Source organism: Pan paniscus, chromosome X (genome assembly GCF_029289425.2).
Source record: "Pan paniscus chromosome X, NHGRI_mPanPan1-v2.0_pri, whole genome shotgun sequence".
Lineage (NCBI taxonomy): Eukaryota > Metazoa > Chordata > Mammalia > Primates > Hominidae > Pan > Pan paniscus.
The window spans coordinates 65,234,372-65,258,492 of record NC_073272.2 but is presented as its reverse complement, the minus strand read 5'-3'; the positions used below and the strand labels follow the sequence as shown (position 1 = coordinate 65,258,492).

Genomic DNA, 24,121 nt, shown 5'->3' with positions numbered 1-24,121 from the left:
GATAGTACAACTAACATATGATTCCTTGTCTCAAGTTTGTTTTGTTATGTATTTGTTTGAGGCATGGAACTTGTAACAATTCCTCAAGGGAATCCCCAGCCCTATTTAACTGAGTCTCTTCTATCCAAGCTTACAAAAGTTTGAGAGAAAGTAAATAATGAACTCCAAAATTCAGGAGTTATATGGAACAATAATCTATTGCTCTCCATCCTCACCAAGAGCACACCAAGTGAAAAATATAAGCAAGTGGGATAAGGCTACAGTGAGAGGATTATAGGCCAAAAGCCATTTAACCATCACAGGAGACTAATTACAAATGCTGATAAGATAGTCTAGGCCTGCACGATCCAATAAAAACATAATGACTGTCACATATATAATTTTAAGTTTTCTAGTAGCCACATGAAAATAAGTAAAAAGAAATGGATTTAATAAAATTATAGTAAGTTTAGTTAACCCAATATATCTAAAATATTATCATTTAAACATGTAAATAAATATTTTTTAAAATATTAAGACATTTTACATTCTGTTTTTCACACTAAGTCTTCAAAGTCCAGTGTGTAGTTTACACTTACAGCAGCACATCTCAATTCAAAGTAGCCACATTTCAAGTGTTCAATAGCCCCATGTGGCTGGTGGCTACCATAGTTGACAGTGTGAGTCTCGTCAATACAGGATTTAGTATTGACTAAGGGAAGTTGTGAAATCATCTGGGCTGGACTAAATTAGGTAGAAAAAGAACTGAGATGGGACCCAAGAGATATGGCCCTGCTCCTTGGTGAAAAGTGAGCCCTAGATGTTAACGTGACCTAAATAAACTAAAAGAGATCTGAGATATACCTATCATTCTGCTCATAGATGTTGAGACCCAGGGCATCCACCCCCAGCCACAGCTCTGAGCCTTTCTTGTTCTTGATGCTGAAGTAGTTCACACCATACATCTCCAGATCTTGAGCAATCTTCAGATATTCCAGGACAGCATCCTCCCTAAATGACACAGAGTTGGGGGTCACAAAGTGGGGCTTGTGAGTCAGACCCAAGGAGATAGAAAGCCTGCTTACTCTGTACTTCTGACAAGGATCTTGCTATCAGGAGTGGGAAAGGGGACAAAAGGCAAGCAGATGATGGAGAACAGAGCACAGCATGACTTTTGCAAAGCAAAATCTCCTAACAAAAACCTAGGGTCTAAGCTCCCAAGGGGAATAAAGATGGGCTGACCCTTGCTGGCCTCTGGCATGTTGGCTGCCATAGAAGCAATTTTCTTTCTCTCATTCATTGTGACAGCCTCTTATAAAGGCACATTCTTAGCAGGGCTCAGAATGTGGTGATGGCAAAATGATGATATTTGTCCTTCAACTAGACAACCCTCAAAAATGCTTTGCCATGTGTAAGAGCTCCCTCCATTTCTTGATAGTCAAAACTGTTTGGGCTACCAGTTACCAGCATTCAGCAAAACAAACAAACAAGCAAACAAAAAACAGCCTTATAATGGTCCTAGTTTGCCTTCTATCGTCCCTGTTCCCTCTTTCTCCAACATCCACCAATGTCCCTTGTCATCAGTCTCTTCTCCCTAGAACGCATTCTCATTCACCCTGTAAGGGAAGTGGGGCCCACCACTGCTTGGACAAGCTTACCTGAGCATGCCACGGTGTTCCTCATGCCACACCTGGATCCGCTCCTCCCACTGGTCCTTGTTGAGTTTGTGCTGTTCCAGGACTCTGGAAAGACAATGGGTGATGAGTAGTTTAAAGCACAAAGTCCCTGTGCAGGAGAGAAGGGAAGCCCATTTAGCTTTCTAAGGGGCTGATGCAAAGAGGATGTAGAGTCAGCCAATTGAGGTCACACTGGAAGCAGACCGAAATTATAGCAAGAAGGTGTTAAACTAGACACAAGGAATTGCCTGAAAGGTAAGAGAGCTACAAGAATGGATGATCAAAAACAACAAGGGGAACACCTTCCTTTGTACCTTTATCCACAAATCAAATGATGTGCTGTGGTCCCTAAGCATAGCAGTAATGTGTCAGGAGTTTGTGCTGACTTTAGGGGCTAACAGTAGGGATGGACCTCATGGAGCCAGGTACACTCTCTCCTAGATCCTCTTAGGACCAACACTCTATGTTTATAAGAATACTGCTCAGAAATGAAAGGATGGCCTTTGGCTACAGAGCAATGAACTGAGTCCTAATGGCTTTCAGAAAAACCAACAGGCCCAACCTCCAAGACCTACTAGATTATAAACAAGGTTTGCTTTAAACATGCCATCTCAGATATCATGGCAATGACTCAGGTAGAGTCCCCAGGGTACAAGCACTATCCCTAATATCTTATGGGTGTGTTGTACATATATGCCATAACTCCAATGGGACTGAGGCTCCCAGAATGAAGCAAAGCTTTTCCTTCTAATCCAAAAGACTATGGAAATGGCCATTGGGCATAGTAGGAAAAAACTTAGTGTTAAAATATTAAGGTGCTAAGCTTCCAGGTCTGGCTCTGGCTCTGCCTCAGATGAGCTGCACCAGATGGGGAAAGTCAGTGTGAGTACCTCTGCACCTCTATTTCCTTGGCCAGGAAATAAGGATATTGCCTGCTTTGTTCATTTTGTGTGTTATTGTGATACAAAAACAAAAATAATGAGTGTTTTAGAGCTTTTGACTTTGAAGTTTAAAAAAGGGGAAAGCTCTGTACACTAGCTGTCAATATTAAAAGACTATTTGAGCTCCCCATGTCCTCGGTTTGCTTATTTCTCTCTCTCCCCTGTGAACTTCTGATATAAGAGATCTAAATCAGTAAAAAGAACTGAGAAAATGGAACCAGGGAGGGGTGAAAGAAATTACTCAATCTCTGGTTCTATATAAGCACCTGCCTCCAGGGTAATAAAGTTCTGTAACCAGGTAGACAGAGGGAAAACAAAAAGGCTTTTTATTTGGAAAGCCAGAAAAACAACAACAGAGTCTGACACTATATGCAAATGTCTCTTGAGCAGCATAACACAGTCTTCAGACAGACCCCAATGGAGAAGAACAGATCTGGCATCCCCTGTGAGGCAGGGATTGGTCAGCTGTGGGCTGCAGCCCCTTATGGTCAAGGCAAAGGAGGGCAGGGAACCACCTCACCTCTGCGGGAGCAACTTGTCTCCGGCCAGGTAGCCAGACTTATGCACTTCCTTATTGAAGTCACCATACTTAGACTGGACAGCATACGAGGCCAGCAGCACAGCGGTCTCAGGCGGGCAGTAAATATCATCATTGAGAATGCCCTCTTTCACTTGCAGAAAGAACAGGCGCTGAGTGATGTCCTGAATCAATTCCTCGGACACATCCTCAGGGTAGAACTTGGCACGGAACTTAAAGAGCAGGGGGCTTTCCTTCCGCACGTCCTGGGCAGTCACCTGGGAAGAGTAAGGGTTATGGACTCTCAAAAAATAGGTTTTAAGGGTGATGGAGTGGCTGTAGGGTGGGGAGAAAACACTGACAGATCATTAATTTGCATAATCTTAGACAGCTGGGTGGCAACTCCCCTGGTAATTAAGAAAAATAATACATTACTTTCACTGGGGACTGAATCCCATGTCTGTAATCACTTTCTGTTGGGAATTTCTTCCTGAAATTACCTTAATACCGACTGATGATCAGAAATCTTCAAACCACTTTTATCTGACTATATCCAACTATCCCCAAATTCTGATAGTAGGCATAAGCTCTTCTTTTAAGCTCGTCTTATAAGTCTCCTCCAACTTCATAAATTAGCAAAGTAAGGACTAGGATATATGACTGAGGACTGAGAACTGGCTAAACAAGAGCACAAATTAGACATTTTTTAAAGCCTGAAATGGAATACTAGTGGCTCCACACTTGTCCAGCAAAAGACTCAACTCTTTAGGAAAACAAGACTCTACCAGCAGAAGGTGGGGCACCTACTCCCTAGACACAATCAGAGAAGCAAACTGCAGGACAGTATGGAGACTTCTAAGGACAAGGCCAGCCAGTTTGAGGATACGAAGATGGAAGGCTGCCAGGTTCCCGTGAAGATGCTGCTTGGGGTGGAGAGCTTGCATGGACTCAAACCATCCCATTTGGGGTCCAACTGAGGTAAAAGATCAAGAAAGAGGGAAACATCTATATGGGGTTCAGACATCAGTTGACTGCTGGAGAAGGTGCAGCATAAGACTGTAAGATCTTTCAGATTTTTTTTTTCTAGTTCAAGAATCTGTGGCTCTTTTTAACAAATCCCCAGCCAAGCGCAGTAGCTCATGCCTGTAATCCCAGCACTTTGGGAGGCCGAGGCGGGCGGATCACAAGGTCAGGAGATCGAGACCATCCTGGCTAAAACGGTGAAACCCCGTCTCTACTAAAAATACAAAAAATTAGCCGGGCGTGGTGGCAGGCACCTGTAATCCCAGCTACTCGAGAGGCTGAAGCAGGAGAATGGCGTGAACCCAGGAGGCGGGGCTTGCAGTGAGCCGAGATGGCACCACTGCACTCCAGCCTGGGCGAGAGTGCGAGACTCCGTCAAAAAAAAAAACAAAACAAAAACAAACAAACAAAAAAAACACAAATCCCCTAAAGCCATTGAGTTTGGAGAGATGAAGGGGATACCAATCCTCTCTTGAAAAGCCACTAATGGATTTGATCCAAAACAAGTCAAAGTTCAAGCTAGTGTTCCCATTAGAAAGAAAAGAGTCTCTTCTTCTTTGAATGCTGGCCATTGTCGCTGTTAGAAGTCAAAGTAGAGACAGAGCAAGAGCTTTGCCTTGCTTGTGTCCTCGGTCCTTATTCTGATCCAAGTGGTCAACAGACCACCCAGTCACAAACACAGCCCTAGGTATCCAGGATTTGCCAACTAGCACATGGTACCCTCCCAGGAATGTTCTGGAAAAGAAAAGAATTCTAAATCCAACAGAGGAATAAGCAGTTACCTTCTTATTGAGTTTCAGCCAGGTGGAGAAACCTTTAGTGTCCTGGTACTGCAGACCAAAGAACCAAACTTCCCTCAAGCCAATAGTTTTCACCACCTAGAAGAGAAAACCAAAACAACCAACCATTGATTGAATACTTCCTCTGTGTGAGGCACAGAGGACACAAAGTTTGAAGTCAATATTATATCTGCCCTTAAAGGGTTTAAGGTGCTCAGCATCTGGCAAGAAAATATACTTGGGCAGCAATCAAGAACTGATGTCGGCATCTCTCTGCACAAAGTACTGCTGAGGCAGGAAAGGGATCTATTACTTATGAACACTGACACATACCAAGAACCTTACATCCATCATCTCCTTTAATTTTCATAATACCCCTATGCTAGACTTACAATTAGGCCCATTTTATAGATATCAAAAATGAGGTTCAAATAAATGAAATAACTTGCCCAAGTTTCAGGTTGTGAGTGACAGAATTAGGGTTCAAACCAGGTCTGTTTGACTCCAAATCCATGCATATCCAGTGATTTCTGCCACCTCCTCCTTCCCTCTACAATGTCACACCACTTCCCACTTCCATGATGGATTAAAGACTGAAGGTGGAGATTGTTGGATTAACTCCTGTATCTTGTTCTCTTGGGCCACTCCCATATATTATCCTTCATCCTTAGCAACTGGGGGTAATACCCACACCCTTAAGACTGAGTTCCATTTACAATACCCCAAATAAAGAATGTTTGAGAAGATAAAACGGGGATTGTGAAGGACTCTGAAGCCATGCTGTGCCTGGGTTCTGAGAGGATTTTTTCCAACCCTGATCAGAGCCAAGTCATGATTCCTCTTTCTTACACAGGTTTAGGGTGGAAATGAGGGTAGAAATAGGGTAAGTACCTCAGTGTAGCAGCTGAGGTGCCCCCTGTTGTCCTGAGCCTCCTGGCTGAACAGTGGGCAGGAAAAGGAGGCTTGCCAAGAAAACACAGATGAGCTCTGTTCTCTAGTCCCTGACATTAGCATGTTAATAGTCTGGCCCTCAGCTCAACCCCAGCATACCCACCACTGTCGATGGCAGCAGTGAAGCTGAGCCACATCCTAATGAGGTCAGGCTGGCCTTAGGCAGTCTTTTTTATTTTGTTTTTTGGGGGAAGGATGCAAGTGGAGGGTAAGGGTAAGGTGAGAAAGAATCATAGAAATATACCTGGAGATGGAAGCAGGGAACAAGGACCCAGTTTTGCTGATGTCCTTCCCTTATGAACAAATTAATATCTCCCTTCAAAATACACACACACACATGCACACACACACTCACTCACAAAGACACACATACACACACTAACACTGTATCCACAAAGTTTCTATTATGCATCCAAAGTCAGGCCCCACAGTCACACCCAGAGTTTACAATCTAGAGCTTCAGAGACCCCAAAGAAAAAAGTAGCTCATATTTATTAAGCACCAATCATGTGTCAGGCGCTGAACAGTAAACAACCCTGTGAGATAGCAATTATACCCATATTATAGATGAGGAACTAAGGCTTAGAGAGGTAATGCATCTAAAATTACAGAGCCATATAGAACCATGATGTGTCTGACTATAGAGCTTGTACCTTTTCTTCTCTAGCATGCTATGTCCTAATGCCAAGTACTCATATGAGCTTACGACTCCTGAGCTTCTCAAGTGATTAATTGCCTTGTCTCTCCTTTGGCCCAAATTTCCCACCCAGATAATAAACTTTGATCACTTCTGCATCGAGATATGCTTCCTGGCATTCCCACTAGACCCAAGCGACAACCACTTTGGGGAGAAGCCATGTCCCCCAAGTCATCGACCTTCATTGCTCACCAGGTCAACCTTCCCCTTCATATCTTGGATCAAGTATCAGGAAACCTGAGCAAAATGTTCATGTCTGTCTCCAACTAGCTGTATGATATCAAGGTAGCATATTTCCTCTCTGGGCCTCGCCTTCCTTATCTATCCAAATTGGGGAGTATGGCTTCAATGATCTCTTTTTTCTCTTAAGTTCTATCATTGTACTAATTACATTACAAGGTTATTTTGCAAATGGTTAATAAAAATAATCCCATTTCCCAGCTACCTCTTGCTGATGTGGATAATTAGAAACATGTTTAGAAAAGATCAGTGGGGGTGGGAGGTAATGAGGAAAGTTCAAAAGGCTTCCAGAATTCAATGGCCAGTTGATTCCCTGACTCTAAGTCAATAGGCAGCTGGAACTGCCAGAAAGTTTCAGATGGAGAAATGTGAATGCTTATGTTGAAATGTAATATTGGCTTTTTGCAGAGGATGAAGGTAGTGGGTGGGCGTGAACAGAAAAGATTTTTTTAAAGCACCTTGTATATCATCCTAGATCTAAACAGGGCCCAAGGCCCAATTAACAGTTCTAATCATTTTCCACAGGGTTGCAGAAGAATAGTGTGTCCAGATGCAATTGGTGGGAAAAGGCAAGATCCAAGAAACAATCCAGCTGAGAGAGAGAGAAAAAAAAAGAGAGAGAGAGAGAAGACCCACTGAAGATGCTGAAGAGAAGATGGACCATGAGGGCCAGGATATTAGGTCATGGGGGGAGAACAGACTTGGAACAGAAGTAGTAGAGCAGTGCTATGGTTTGGATGTGGTTTGTCCCCACCAAAACTCATGTTGATGCTTCATTGCCAGTGTGGCAGTGCTGGGAGGTAGAATCATTAAGAGGTAGTATGTAATGAGAGGTGTTTCAGTCATGGGGACCCCTGTCCCTGTGAATTACTTGACCTTTTGTCACATTATGAAACAGCACAAAGGCCCTCACCAGAGGCTGAGCAGGTGCTGGTGCCATGCTCTTGGACTTTACAGCCACTACAATTATGAGACAAATAAGCCTCTTTTCTGTATAAAGTAACTAGCTCCAGGTATTTTATTATAAGAACATAAAATGGGCTGGGCGTGTTGGCTCACGCTTATAATCCCAGCACTTTGGGAGGCTGAGATGGGCAGATCATGAGGTCAGGAGATCAAGACCATCCTGACTAACATGGTGAAACCTGGTCTCTACTAAAAATACAAAAAAATTAGCCGGGCATGGTGGTGCATGCCTATAGTCCCAGCTATTCGGGAGGCTGAGGCAGAAGAATAGCTTGAACCCGGGAGGTGGAGGTTGCAGTGAGCTGAGATTGCACCACTGCACTCCAGTATGGGTGACAGAACAAGACACTGTCAAAAACAAACAAACAAACAAACAAACAAAAACAAAACAAAACAAACATAAAATGGACTCAGACAAGCAGCAACTGGTCTTTGCCTGTACTAACAGACTAATTGTAGAGGCTAAGAGACTCCAAGACTGAAAGGAAGTGAGGTAGGCACAGACTATGCAGCCAGTCCCAGAAATCCCAGGAGTGAGACCGTTAGCCTCTTTTTGCACCACGTTGTCTGTTTCACTATTGGGTGGGAGTAGGGGTGTGATAAGAGAAGGAGGATTAGCCAGGTGTGGTGGCTCATGCCTATAATGCCAGCACTTTGGGAGGCCAAGACAGGTGGATCACCTGAGGTCAGGAGTTCAAGACCAGCCTGACCAACATGGTGAAACCCCGTCTCTACTAAAAATAGAAAATTAGCTGGGTGTGGTGGCGCATGCCTGTAATCCCAGCTACTTGGGAGACTGAGGCAGGAGAATCGCTTGAACCCAGGAAGCAGAGGTTGCAGTGAGCCGAGATCGCGCCATTGCACTCCAGCCTGGGCAACAAGAGTGAAACTCTGTCTCAAAAAAAAAAAAAAAAAAAGAGAGAGAGAGAGAAGAAGGATCATGGTGACTAAAGTAGTTCTGAGATCCAGAGTAACTCAGGAGAAGTTGGACAAAGTAATACCTAAAGTGATGTCAAAAAAAAAAAAAGAGAGAGAATTCAGGCTCAGTGCTGGGGGGAGGGAGGGTGATCTCTCTGAGCGCTGTCTCTTCCTTTGTGAACATAAAGAAATCAGAAACATAAATGTTCCACTTCCTTAGGCTCTAGGGCTTAAAGAGATGAGTAATATCTCTCAGCCTGCACTGAAGTCTCAAAGTGAGAAATTGAGGACGTGGCGGGAAGGAAATATGGTCTCAAATCAGAATTGAAACTGAAAAAGAACAAAGAACAAAAATGGATGACTCCTGACCCCAGGCTACAAGGAAATCTCTAAGGCCCATGGGGGTGCTGTGAACCATTTTATCAGGCAACTCTAAACCCCTTTTCCAAGCCAAGTTTTTCTTGCTTCCAGCTTTGCTTCCAGTTGAGACCTCCATTCCAGAGGAAAGAGAAACCTTATTTTCAAGTGAGAGCTTAGCATCTAGCTTCCAGTTCCAGGAATAACCTCTGTGGCTCCAGTGACTAGGGTCCTTATCATTCCACTCTGAGAAATGGTCCTATCCCTGAGGAAAAAGAAAATTCTTTATTGGCTCCCTTTGACCCGACAGCCAGCTTATCGGATCTGAGCCAGTATTTCTCAAAGCTCCCATGGAAAAAATCCTTAAGCAGCAGAAAATAATGAATGCATATACCCAAGGGACATAGGGGGTGTGGTAGGATGGGGTAGGGGGAGATAATAGGTAGATGGCTGTAACCCAGCTATAATTTCTTTGAAGCCTCAGGTTTAATTATTTGTGCAAATTTTATATTCTACTCCATAAATAATGAATTTTTAAAATTATTGCAAGTAAAATTAATGCTCTAGAATACTAAACCACATTCATCTCACAGCTTTGTATCCCTCCTGGAACCTGCCCCATACACCTAAAGAAAGTAGGACTTCAGTTTTTAAGACACTAGCTTAAGAAACTGGAGGTTGTGTATTCTACTCAGCTCCATGACTGTGGAGAGTTACAGGGTTCAAGCAACATAAACTGGAAAACTGAGGTGCAGTGAAAAGAAAAGATCTGCCTTGGAGTACATCCTTGTTAATTATCAGGAGCTTCTGGAAGCAAGAAAAAAAACCCCTTTACCTCCTTTTGACATGTGGAGGCAACCTACATCTGAGGTCTGTAGAGGGGAGCGGAGATCAGGTCAGCTTAGGAGCCCAGAGATTCTCTTCTTGAATCCCCCATGCATTTATCTGAGTAAACAAACTAGTGATGTCATCAGCCACTTCCAAAGCCCAGAGCATGGCCGGGCGCAGTGGCTCATCCTGTAATCCCAGCATTTTGGGAGGCCGGGGCGGGGCAGATCTTTTGAGCTCAGGAGTTCGAGACCAGCCTAGGCAACATGGTGAGACCCCATCTCTACTAAAAATACAAAAAGATAGCTGGTGTGGGCACCTGTGGTCCCAGCTACTTGGGAGGCTGAAGTGGGAGGATCACTTGAGACTGTGGGGTGCGAAGGTTGCAGTGAGATCACACCACTGCACTCCAGCCTGGGTGACGGAGCAAGACCCTGTCTCCAAAAACACACACACACACACACACACACACACACACACGAGCACGCACGCCTAGAGGAGAATGAGGGAGTAATGCTGGAGCCACAAGAGAAGAACTGTGTGAGAAACAATGTGCAAAACTGCATCAATGCCCAAACACCTGAGACCCCCAAGATACCATTACAGATTTGGCAGCATCTGCATCAGCCACCCACCTGAAAGCAAATTATTGCACCACTGGAAAGCACCAAGATGGGCTACCACTATTGCTGTTTCTGTTATTACACATTGCCTGTGGTCAAGTGGTCACCTGCTCTATAACAGAGAACATACTCAGCTGAGGTTCTAAGTTTCTTTCTTTTATCGTTTTTTGTTTGTTTGTTTAGAGATAGGGTCTTGCTGTTAACCAAGCTGGAGTGCAGTGGTGCAATCATAGCTCACTGTAACCTTGAACTCCTGGACTCAAGTGATTCTCCAGCCCCAGCCACCCAAGTAGCTAGGACTACAGGCATGCACCACCATGCCCAGCTAATTTTTAAGTTTTTGTAGAGATGGGGTCTCGCTATGTTGCCCAGGCTGGTCTGAAACTCCTAGCCTCAAGTGATCCTCTCACCTTGGACTCCCAAAGCACTAGGATTACAGGCATGAGCCACCATGCCCAACCTAGCTAGGGTTCTAAGTTTTGGAAGCAGGTAAAGTGGAAGAAGGTTCCAGAGGACAGTTGATCAAAAGCATTAGAAAAACTGGAAATGCTATGTGCCCTGGTTTAAGCCCCAGCTATACCACTTCCTAGCTATATGACCTTAAACAGATAATTTCACCTCTGTAAGCCTCAGTTCCTCATCTGTAAGATGGAGATCCTCCTACTATAATATATGTTAGTTATTTTATAAAATGAAAAAAAAAAAAAGGTTTACTGTCCTTATTGCAGAGTATTCAAGTCCTAAGTACTTTACTGAGCCAGAAGAACTTCCTGATTTCATAGCTCCCTCATCTGAACTCTCAGGGCAATGCCACCCACTTTAGTCCTTAATAAGAACCACCAATATTAGAATGCTTGGTATGCACCAGGCATTTTACTTATTTGAGGATTAAATCACAAAATCTGAGATTAGCATGATTATCATTTTACAAAGGAAAGGAAAGTACTGAGAGGCTAAATGAGCCATCCAAGGTCACACAGCGAAGTAACAGGACAGAATTTGAACTCAGGGCTGGTTCTAAATCCTATGCTTTATATATCACCCCATGGAACCTGACCTCAAGGGCGTTTATTTCATTCTTTGTGGGTAGAGAGTTGCATGTGCCTTTCTATGCCTTTATAGGTAAGGAACTCCAAGTTCCTGAAGAACAGAGATGGTGTTCGACAGTGTAGACCTTCAGTCAATATTAAATGAATCAGTAGATAGATGAATGAATCGATGCTTTGAGATTTCACCTCTGTCCTCGAGCACAGCCCTTTAGTGGCACCTAGGTAATCCAAGATCAAAAGCTTTAGAAGTTGAAGCAAGTGACAAAATCACTATAGCAAAACATGTTCTCTCTCCCCTCTAGCTGTAGCACACTCACAAGAAGAGAGGTAAATGAGAGAAACTATGAGTCCTACTTCCCTTTCCCACCAGGCCCTAGACTTCCTCAAGCTATGGCATCCCATTGTTGCCTATTATTTATTGCTGGTGCCAAGGAGTACTTCCTCTCTGGTTGGCTTCCTCTCTGGTCATTGGCCAGATGACTGCTGCGTTCCAGGATGGCCGTAAAGCTTTTGCCAATTCCTGCCAAGGAGTCTAGCTCCTTCCTCCCAGGCCCAGGCTCCACCAGGAGGGCCTCCTTGAATGATGGGTCCCAAGAGCCAGACAGAACGGACTTCCTCCCTTATGCCTCATCAAGTTAGAGAGAGAAGAGCTCACATCCCCCAAATGCCTATGAATGCATAACTCTACTGATTCCTGACCTGACCTGCCTTGGCCTCAAGAGGGCCAAATGCTCAATTCCTTGAGTTCAAATCTTTTTCCCTGTATTTTCTCACCTGTGGGGTCCACCTCTGTCCCTCTGACTCACAGAATGTGACTGCCCCCCTCCTTCTTATGATAGTCCTTCAGAGGTCTGAAGACAGAAAGCATATCTTCCTTGAGTCTTCTCTAAGTTGAATACTCCCAATCACCCCAAACAGAGTAGTGCAGTGCAGGAAAAGTATAGTTTTGTGATCAGAGTTGTATTCAAAATTCCATATCACAACTTACTAACTACATGACCTAGAGTATGTTCTTTCACCTCACAGAGGCAGGAGCATTGTGAGGATTAAAGCACCTAGCCAGGAATAGGCCATAGTATGTGCTCAATAAATGATACTTCTCAAGATAACAATGATGAGAAGTCATGGACTTCTTGGTTTCCAAGTCTCCCAAAGGCTTTGTTTTGGAAGCAGTAGCATTCAGAACTAGCATACCAATCTGCCCAGGGTTCCCTACTATCTGTGGTTCCCTACTATCTGGGCTTCCCTCAAATCCACACCCACAGCACACAAACCAAACCAACACTAACAAAAAACTACCAGGCATTGAGGTTTTTTGAAGTTAATAAACCTCTTTGTTCAAGAATTTTTCTGCCCCCACTAGGCTCCAAATCATGCCTTCCTCATCCTCCACAGCCATCCCCCTGCAATGCACATATACAAAGCCCCCAGTGTTGAGGGTAGAGGATGGCGTCATCTGGTTTGGGAGGGGGAATTAGTAGAATCAGGGCTCTTGGAAGGAGTATAGGTAAATGTCAAAGGAGCCTCTGGCTCCCAGCTGGTCTGTAAAATCTGCACTGACTAACCGCTTCCCTCTCTAATAGCTGCTACCCAGAATGATACTGCTGTCTAAAGCAAAGGGCCCAAAAGCCTATGTGTTCTATGGACACTTCCTCCCTTTTGTCTTAGAGACAGTAAAAAGCCTGTCAAGGAAGAGATGATCCCCTCGCCAGCTAGCCCTACCGCCTCACATATGCCAGCAGCTGATCATACTCAGGTGAGGCATTTCCCTCCTTTTTACAGAAAAGGATTGTCTGAAATCCCAATACTAGGAACAGAAATGGGAGAGAAAGAGAGATGGAATGCACAAATAAATTCCAGAGATAAATTTTCTGAGAGATAACCAGATTTGAGAAACAAGTTAGGCATTGTACAGATGAGAAACTGAGGCCCAAATAAGGGAAACGTTTGTATCACAGGGAATTAGTGACAGAGCCAACCCTACAGCCCAAGATTCATGACTTTCTATCCAGGCCCTTTTGACTTCACTAGGCTGTCCCTTTGAAAGTTCTCCAATATAACCTCCATGTGAAGAGAGAACGCAAAGCACAATTATAATTAGAATGCATTTAGTCATTCCAGACTAGCACCATAATCACTTGTGAGCTATGTGAATGTAAGCACATCACTTTAATTGTAGTAAACTTGTATTTAAATATTCCTCAGACTAATTTGTATTTTCACCAATTAAGTATCAATGATTACACTTTGCCATTCAAAGTAAAACAAACACAAAACAAACTCCAGAGAAGTAAGTTCCACCTAAATCTGAAGTTAGATATTCTGAGGATCATTAAGCCCATCTCCCAATTCTCCCAATTCTAGATTATTTTTCTTTACTTTTTTTTTTTTTTTTTTTTTTTTGTAGAGACAGAGTCTTGCTCTGTCACCTAGGCTGGAGTACAGTGGCGTGATCATAGCTCACTGTAACCTTGAACTCCTGGGCTTGAGCAACCCTCCTGGCACAATCTCCTGAGTAGCTGGGACTATAGGTGTGCACCACCATGCCATGCTAATTTTTAAATTTTTTGTAGAGACAGGGTCTCGCTGTGTTACCCAGGCTGGTCTCGAGCCCCTGGGCTCAAGCAATCCTCCCATCTCAGTGTTAGGATTACAGACATGAGCCACCACATCACGTCAACTCCAGCTCAATTAATAATACAAGAAGCACAATGGTATTGGAAAGGGAGCTATCATTTATTACTTCTCTACCATATGCTGGATGCTTTCTTCCAGCTAACACTTTCTTTCCTATTTGTGTTTTCTTATCTTTCTCACCTATTTCTAATTTATCTTTTTGGATTGGACATCCTTATATGCCACTATAATCAGATTTTTGAGTAACAGGTAAGATACAAAACATAACACACTCACAAAAATCCTGTGAGGTAAGTATTAGATTTTTCTGGGGGGAGGGGATGAAGATACCAACCCAGAGAGTTCAATAATTTTCCCAGGGTCTAACTAGGAAAATGAGGATTTTGTGTCCTCATCTGTAAAACATGCCCGTACTAATTCATACACTCACAGAGCTTTGTGATAGTCAAATGCTTATCATAATACTTAGCATACACTGAGTCCTGGATAAATGTTAACTCTCATCTGTATTAGCCACAGACAATAATTTTCCCACTCTATGTAATAAGAACTCAGAAGATGTACCCAAGCTGTCCTCAAATTTCTAGCCCTCTCCTACCCCTGTCTCCATTCTACTCTTGTCTTTTCTCTCACCAGTCAGGAGTATTCACAGGAATAGAATTAGCTTATTTGAACACTACCTCCTTCTTTTTTTCTTCCTCTCTCCAACCCTGGGGAAGTTCTCATATGGTAAAAGGACACAGAGAGCAAGGAAGAAAGGGAAGCAAGAGGGCCTGGAGAATCCATCAGGATGATATGCAGCCTAACATCCTGGACAATAACTCAGACCTCCACTTCATCGGAGTCTGGTGGAGAAATAGGATAATGGCCTGTCTGGTGAGGTCCCAGCCTCTGGAAATGGGAGCCTCATTTTTGCTCCTAGAAGTCTGGCCACAGACGGCACATTCCCTTGAATGCTAAAAATGTCTGTAGCTCCCATCTGTTTATTACAGTATACAGTACATCCTTTCTGACAATAATGATTCACAATGAAGGGACACCCCTTGGGTTGGAGATGGGAATGACCTCTTCACTATGGCGAGTAAGCAATTATCTTCATGGCATGCCTGTAAGAGATGAAGCAGCCTCCTACTGCATCCATCAACTCCCATGTTGTCCTAAGTCCCAACATTCTTTTGAGAGAAATGTACATAGAGCTTACTACCTCAGGGAGAGTAAGTTAGTTTCCTTCTACTAGGAAGCAAAAACGTGGGACAGAGGCAGTGTGGTGCAGTGGCAACAATGTGGAGTGCAAATCCCAGCCAAATATCATTTGGGTGCAATTAAGTTATTTAACTTCTGAGCCTCATCATTAAAATGGAGAAGACATCACTTACATGTTTCAGAGTTAAAAGGAAGGCTCCATATGCTAAGATTTTTAAAGCATCTAGCATAGAATATACACCATTTTCTTTTCTCCCTTATTCAGGACCAAAGATAAAATTAATCAGGACCATAGGGTGCAGGCTGCCAAAGTTTAACTTTGCCTCCTTTCATATTAAGTCTGGAATCAGCCTTCATTTTGATCTATCTTGGAGTGAACAGGAACAGAGATTCTTTGACAAGAGGTAAAAGTCGTGGATTGTTGGCATTGTGGTGGAAGCTATTCAGAGAAGGAGAGGAGGCTAAGGAGTCTCCACCTTACCTGGTCAAATAGCTGCTTCCCGGTGGTGTTGGGCTGGATGGCAAACTCCAGCTCTGCATCCATGGTGGTCACACGCACACTGATCTAGGATGAGATCAAAGGAAGCAGGTTAGTCATCTGGCTCTGTGTTCAACAGAGCCTGAGACAAGTGTCTCTGCTCAACCACAGAGGAAGGAGCTAGGATGCTAAGAGCCTGGGCAACTTAGATACTGATGGGGATGAAGGGACAATATTGACCCAAACACAACCCCTGCTCCCAAGCAGCTTATTGAAGACAAACAACACAGCCACAGAGCAATACTTACCAAAGAACAGACAAGCATGTAGGCCAGGCGCAATGCCTCATGCCTGTAATCCCAGCACTTTGGGAGGCCGAGGTGGGTGGATTGCTTGAGGCCAGGAGTTCGAGACCAGCATGGGTAACATGGCAAAACCCCATCTCTACTAAAAATACAAAAATTATCAGGGCATGGTGATGCACACCTGTAGTTCAAGCTACTTGGGAGGCTAGGGTATGAGAATCGCTGGAACCCAGAAGGTAGACGTTGCAGTGAGCCGAGATCACACCACTGCACTCCAACCTGGGCAACAGAGCGAGACTTTGTCTCAAAAAAATTTTAAAAAATGAATGCAGATCAGCCTACAACTAAGAGCAGGCAAATGATAACTGTACTTCTTCCAGGAAGGCCTTTCCATCTATACTAGACAGCTTCAGCTCACAGGGTTCTCTTCTCACCTCTGATCTACCTGGATTATCTATAGCACTGGTAAACAATTGCAGAGGCAAATTAATATCAGGACAAAGAGCACTGGGTTCCACATGATAATCTAAAGGGCAGAAAAAGCTTTCAATAAAATCTAACACCCCTTCATGTTAAAAGTTCTCAATAAACTAGGTATTGAAGGAGCATACCTCAAAATAATAAGAGCCATCTGATAAAGCCACAACCAACATCATACTGAATGCGCCAAAGCTGGAAGCATTCCCTTTTAAAACCGACACAAGACAAGAATGCCCTCTCTCACCACTCATATTCAACGTAGTATTAGAAGTCCTGGCCAGAGCAATCAGACCAGAGAAAGAAATAGAGGGCAACCAAGCAAGAGGAGAGGAAGTCAAACTATCCTTGTTTGCAGATGACATGATCCTATATCTAGAAAATCCAATAGTCTCGGCCCAAAAGCTCCTTAATCTGATAAATAACTTCAGCAAAGTCTCAGTGTACAAAAATCAACATACAAAAGTCACTAGAATTCGTATACACCAACAACAGTCAAGCCAAGAGCCAAATCAGGAAGGCAATCCCATTCAGAACTGCCACAAAAGAATAAATATCTAGGAATACTGCTAACTAGGGAAGTGAAAGATCTCTACAAGAAGAACTATAAACCACTGCTCAAAGAAATCAGAGATGACACAAACAAATGGAGAAACAGTCCATGCTCATGAATAGGAAGAATCAATATTGTTAAAATGGTGATACTGCCCAAAGCAATTCATAGAATAGACTCAATGCTATTCCTATCAAACTACCAATGACATTCTTCACAGAACTAGGAAAAACTATTTTAAAATTCATATGGAAACAAAAAAACAACCTGAATAACCATGGCAATCCTAAGCAAAAAGAACAAAGCTGGAGGCATCATGCTACCCAACTTCAAATGATACTAGAGGGCTCCAGTAACCAAAACAGCATTGTACTGGTACAAAAACAGACACAGAGACCAATGGAGCAGAATAGAGAGCACAGAAATAAGGCCACACACCTACAACCATCTGATCTTTGACAAAGTTGACAAAAACAAGCAATGGAAAAAGGACTCCCAATTCAATAAACGGTGCTGGGATAACTGGTTAGCCATATGCAGAAGATTGAAACTGGACCCCATCCTTAACTCATATATAAAAATCAACTCTATATGTATTAAAGACTTAAATGTAAAAGTAATGTAAAACTCAAAATTATAAAAACCCTCAAAGAAAACCTAGGTAATACCATTCTGAACATAGGAATGGACAAAGATTTCATAACGAAGACGCCAAAAGCAATTGCAACAAAAGCAAAAATTGACAAATGAGATCTAACTAAACTAAAGAGCTTCTGCACAGCAAAAGAAACTATCGAGTTAACAGGCAACCTACGGAACCAGAGAAAATATTTGCAAACTATGCAACTTACAAAGGTCTAATTTCCAGCATCTATAAGGAACTTTAACAAATTTACAAGAAAAAAAAAAACCCATTAAAATGTGAGCAAAGGATATGAAGAGACACTTTTCAAAAGAAGACATACATGTGGCCAAGAAGCATATATAAAAAATTTACATCATTAGAGAAATGCAAATCAAAACCACAATGAGATACCATCTCACACAAGTCAGAATAGCTATTATTAAAAAATAAAAAAAAATAATAACAGATGCTAGTGAGATTGCAAAGAAAAGGGAACCTTTATACACTGTTGGTGGGAGTGTAAATTAGTTCAACCATGGTAGAAAACAGTGTGGCAATTTCTCAAAGACCTGAAAACAAAACTACCATTCAACCCAGCAATATCATTATGGGGTATATATCCAAAGGAATATAAATCATTCTATCATAAAGATACATAAACGCGCATGTGCATTGAAGCACTATTCACAGTAGCAATGACATGGAATCAACCTAAATGCCAGTCAATGGTAGACTGGATAAAGAAAATGTATGATACTATGCAGCCATAAAAAACAACAAGATCATGTCCTTTGCAGGAACATGAATGGAGTGGAGGTCATTATCCTTAGCAAACTAATGCAGGAACAGAAAATCAAATGCCAGACTGGGCATGGTAGCTCACACCTGTAATCCCAGCACTTTGGGAGGCCAAGATGGATGCATCCCTTGAGGCCAGGAGTTCAAGACCAGCCTGGACAATATAGCGAAACCCCATCTCTACTAAAAATACAAAAATTAGCCAGGCAAGGTGGTGCACACCTGTAATCCCAGCTACTTTGGTGGCTGAGGCACGAGAATCGCTTTAACCCGGGAGGCAGAGGTTGTAGAATACCACATGTTCTCACTTATAAGTGGGAATTAAATGATGAGAACACACAGACACATAGAAGGTGGAGGGTGGGAGGAGGGAGATGATTAGGAAAAAATATTTTAATAACTAATGGGTACTAGGCTTAATACCTGGGTGATAAAATGATCTGTACAATGAACCCCCATGACATGAGTTTACCTTATGACAAACCTGCACATGTACCCCTGAACTTAAAATAAAAATTAAAAACAAAGAAGAACACTGGATTCCAAGCCTAGCATGTAGCTGGTCAAATCTACAACCTTGGATAACTCCTGTCCTTTTCCTGGGCCTTAGTTTCCCTTACCTGTGCAAAGGCAGAAATGGGATGGAGGGCAGCCAATTAAACTAGATAAATGGCCCAAAGACCATTTCAGTGCTGATGTCGGTGGTTCTATATACTGCCTTGCATTGCTAATGCTTCCTATATTTATGTCTCATTGGCTTCCTTAGGCTCAAGACGGGAAGGGGGCCTCAGTAGAGGTGGGTATGGGTGGCATAGAGGGGCTACCAAAGCCAACTCAGTGGGAGGACAAAGGTACAGAAACAGGCCCAGACCAAAATAAGAGACAGCCACACACATGATTTCACGGGCACTAGAAAAAATACCACCTTTACAAATAGATCCTCGAAGCTAGGTCAATGATAGCTGAAATTTCATAATTAGAGATTTATTCCTTTGGCTGAAAACTCAGTAGTAATGGTAGCAGTAGTAATAGTAACAGGCAGCAGCTTTCCTGTATCAAGACTTGCTACTCACCAGGCACTTCATATGTACTACCTCATTTAATATCAATAATCACCCTGTGAAGTAGAGTATTATCTCCACATTGGAGATAAAGAAATAGGTATTTGTCTAAAGTCACATTGCTATTAAGCAGGGGAGACAGGGTTTGAATCCAGGTCTAAATCCAAACCTCACAATGTAAACCAATATGCTAAATTCCTCTTACAGAGTACAAAAGTCTCCCATTAAAAGAAAAAAAAGATTGATTTTTAGTTGTTAGATATTTTGCTTAAATGATGTATATAGTACAGCCACAAAATGGCTTGTTATATGGTCATACAAAATCTTTATGAAGACTATTTCATGCTCACGGAAGACACTTTAGTAATATTGAGGAAATGTAAACAGTATTTCATAGAGTCCATGAGCTCAACTTTGTAAAATGTATACATAGAAGGATGATTGGAATCTTGTCCAAGTATTAGTCAGGCTTGGTTTTGGGGTGGTGATCTTATGGGTGCTTTCTCCTTTCTTTAAACTAAAAAAAAAAAAAAAAATCTAATCTACATTTTCTAAGTTGGTCACATACTGCTTATAGTATTGAGGGAAAGCACTAGATATAGTATTGCCAAAGATGCAAATTTCCATGGAGTGAGTAAGACATTAAACCTTATCAGTCTTTGAACCTCTAGGACTTTCCTGAACACACGGGTCAGGAGCAGGGAAGAGGGGGCCAGGGAGCTATTTTGCCAGATAAACAATTACGATGAGGATCAGGCCCAGAAAACAACTTTGTAAATAAATCTCGCTAGGGAGCCAAGGAGGAAATCTATTTTAGGATTGACAATGGGACAGGAAAGGCCCTGAAGGCAGGAACAAGTAAGGCAAGTACCCCAGTGGGAGTAAGGCAAGGTTAGCCACTTTGATTTGGTCCTACCCTAGGCTTCCTGCCAAGTCAGTGACCCCTACAGAATGGGCCATCATAAAGTAGGATGGGGCCATTGAACTGGAATTTGAGGGGCACCATACTATATCCAGCCTCAAATCACCCTTGAGCTGGGTCAGGGGTGACCTCAAAACACCAATGACTGAAGGGACAGGAGAGAATAGAAAGGGGGCAGTGGGCTTTTTAGAATAATAGACTTCATTCTCAACTCAAAGTTTACGTCTTACTTAGAATTACCGTTCCAGTACTCAAGATTCAATGGGTACTCATGTAAGACGTTGGCTAAATGAATGGGTACCAAACAAGGGATATTGGAGATAGATACAGCATAATATACACATACAAAGATGGGGACATTTGACATCTTGACTTTTTTGTGCCATGAATCATTCTTGCCTGTCTAGTGAAGCCTATGGACCCCTTCTTAGAATATTTGTAAATGCATGAAATAAAGTAGATACAACATAACAAAATTATATTGAAATATTTGAAATATAAATCAAAATTTAATAATATGTGCTTATTATCATATTAAGTAATTACCGAGCACTAGGTCTTATTAGTTAGTTATTGCCACTGTAATTTCAAACGTGTATTGAGCATAAATAATATTTTGAGAAATATACAATAACTAATTGTGATACAAAAATATGTCTGTTAGGGGCCGGGTATGGTGTCTCACGCCTGTAATCCCAGCACTTTGGGAGGCCAAGGCGGGCGAATTACTTGAGGTCAGGAGTTCGAGACCAGCCTGGCCAACATGGTGAAACCCCATCTCTACTAAAAATACAAAAATTAGGCCAGGCGCGGTGGCTCACGCCTGTAATCCCAGCACTTTGGGAGGCCGAGGCAGGTGGATCACCTGATGTCTGGAGTTCAAGACCAGCTGACCAACATGGTGAAACCCCACCTCTACTAAAAATACAAAAAAATTAGCTGGGCGTGGTGGAGCATGCCTATAATCCCAGCTACTTGGGAGGCTGAGGTCGGAGAATCCCTTGAACCTGGGAGGCGGAGGTTGCAGCGAGTTGACATCGCGTCATTGCACTCCAGCCTGGGCAAAAAGAGCAAAACTCCATCTCAAAAAAATAATAATAATACAAAAATTAGCCGGGCATGGTGGTGCACGCCTGTAGTCCCAGCTACTCTGGAGGCTGAGGCAGGAGAATCGCTTGAACCCAGGAGGCAGAGGCTGCAGTGAGCCGAGATCACGTCACTGCACTCCAGCCTGGGTGACAGAGCAAGACTTCATCTAAAAAAAAAAAAGTACATTAGATAGTTTCTGTATAAACTTCTATTATTAAGAAACCTTAAAAAAAGGGTAGAATCCAGGAAAACACTCCACAGCCTAAGAGTTGGTAACAAGGTCATGGGTACTGCTATTACTGCTGCCTTTATTTTATTTTTATTTTTATTTTTATTTTTATTTTTAGTTGCCTACATTCATAATTGAACAAATGGCTAAATTACAAAGGAGAGGTTGGTAAAAAACAAATAAGTAATTTTCCTCCATCCAAGTTCATATATCCTTCCCACTTCAAATTCTGTCCATGGACCCCATAGAGGTCTGAGGACTCCAGGTTAAGGAGCTTCCTATAAATTCATTTCAATTCACCCAATATTAATGGAACACAATGTTTAAGGAACTATGGTTGGAACAGACCAGTAGAACCGGTCCCTGATCTCAAGGCACTTACTGAAAAACACAAAAACTAAAATGTACAAGGGAGACCCTGAAAAGTGCCATAATAGAAGAACAGAGAAAACCTTTCGTGGAAATTAGGAACCACAGTTCAAAGTAGTGTTTGCACTGATTTCCAAAGAATAAGCTGGATTGTGGAAAAGAAAGACTGTGAGGGTAGGCACAAGAGCACTCAAATGTCCCAGGTAGAGAAAACAACATGTATGATGGCCCAGAAGGAGGCAAGGATGCAGATGGTCCCTTTAGAAGTCAGTCCTACTCCAGGGTGAATGAGGCCTGCAAAGTGAACAGAGGGCAGAGTCTAGGAAGATAAGTGGAGGGCATTGAAGGCTATGCTAGAAGGTTGGGCCTTAATCCTGTTGGCAGTGGCCAGCCAGTCTAGAGGTTCTGGGCAGGGTGGGGCACAATCAGAACCGGGCTTTTTGGAAGAAAACACCCAGGAAGGAAACTAAGGGGGGGTGGGATTCCAGGGACATATTCTAAAGCCTAGGAGTTCCCTTTAATTCACAATATTGGAAATAATTTTCAAAGGAAGCAAGCCAGTGTCTCGAACAGATCATGTCAATTGTAGGTCATGCCAATCCAGCGTCTTCAGGGCACTGATCAAGGGTGAAGCCCAGTGCTGGCCCAAAGTACGTAATCAAATATTCGTTAAACAAATATTTATTAAATAAATCAATTGGTAAAGAAGGGCCCATCCTGAGTGATGAATAAGCATGTCAGAGAGGCTAGGGTTGGCCATGCTTCCTCCCTCGTAGAGGATCACCCTGGTAAAAGGGCTCTACTAAAATCTGAAGGTGTGAGCTGAAACCCAACCAGAACCTGTTTTTTCTGAATCTCTACTCAGGGTTTCTGCCATTCCACTATGGCTTCTTCCCCAGGGATAGCAGCCTGAGGTTTCCCGAACTTCAATGTGGAGATAAATAATTTTGGGTTTTTAAAAAGTTGGAAAAGAAAAACAAACACAAAAGAATTCCCATTCCTGTCTCCACTTAACTCAGAAGCAAATGTGAGTCCTGTTAGCAGCACTGTAAACCAGTACAACCACTGTGGACAACAGTATGGAGGTTTCTCAGAAAACTAAAAATAGGACTACCATATGATCCAGCAATCCCACTACTAGCCATTTATTTATCCAAAGGAAAAAAAATCAGTATATCCAAGAGATATCTGCACCCTCGTGTTTACTGCATCACTACATCACAATAGCCAAGATATGGAATCAACCCAAGTGTCCAAAACCAGATGAATGGATAAAGAAAATGTGGCATATATACATAATGGAATATTATTCAGCCATAAAAAATGAAATCCTGGCCAGGCACAGTGGCTCATGCCTGTAATCCCAACACTTTGGGTGGCTGAGATGGGCAGATCACCTGAAGTCAGGAGTTCAAGACCAGCCTGGCCAACACAGCGAAACCCCGTCTCTACTAAAAATACAAAAATTAGCCAGGTGTGATGGTGTGTGCCTGTAATCCCAGCTACTCAGGAGGCTGAGGCAGGAGAATCTCTTGAACCCAAGAGGCGGAGGTTGCAGTGAGCCAAGATCATGCCACTGCACTCCAGCCTGGGCAACAGAGCAAGACTCCGTCTCAAAATAAATAAATAAATAAATAAATAAAAATCCTGTCATTTGCAGCAACATGGATGAGCCTGAAGGACATTATGTTAAGTGAAATAAGCCAGGCACAGAAAGTTAAACACCCCACCAAGCACGGTGGCTCACACCTGTAATCCCCGCACTTTGAGAGGCCAATGTGGGCGGATCACCTGAGGTCAGGAGTTCAAGACCAGCTTGGCCAACATGGCA

At 42.7% G+C, this 24,121-nt stretch overlaps 1 protein-coding gene across 1 annotated transcript in view; it reads right to left on the bottom strand.

Moving 5' to 3' along the window:
• Positions 1-24,121, bottom strand: part of MSN (moesin) — a 74,107-nt gene that overhangs the window by 9,091 nt on the left and 40,895 nt on the right. The window contains exons 2-6 of the mRNA XM_003816915.5: positions 15,866-15,949; positions 4,919-5,014; positions 3,117-3,391; positions 1,638-1,721; positions 844-990 (exon numbers count right to left, since the gene is read on the bottom strand). Coding sequence (XP_003816963.1) covers positions 844-990; positions 1,638-1,721; positions 3,117-3,391; positions 4,919-5,014; positions 15,866-15,949 — 686 coding nt within the window. The remainder of the gene's footprint in view (positions 1-843; positions 991-1,637; positions 1,722-3,116; positions 3,392-4,918; positions 5,015-15,865; positions 15,950-24,121) is intronic.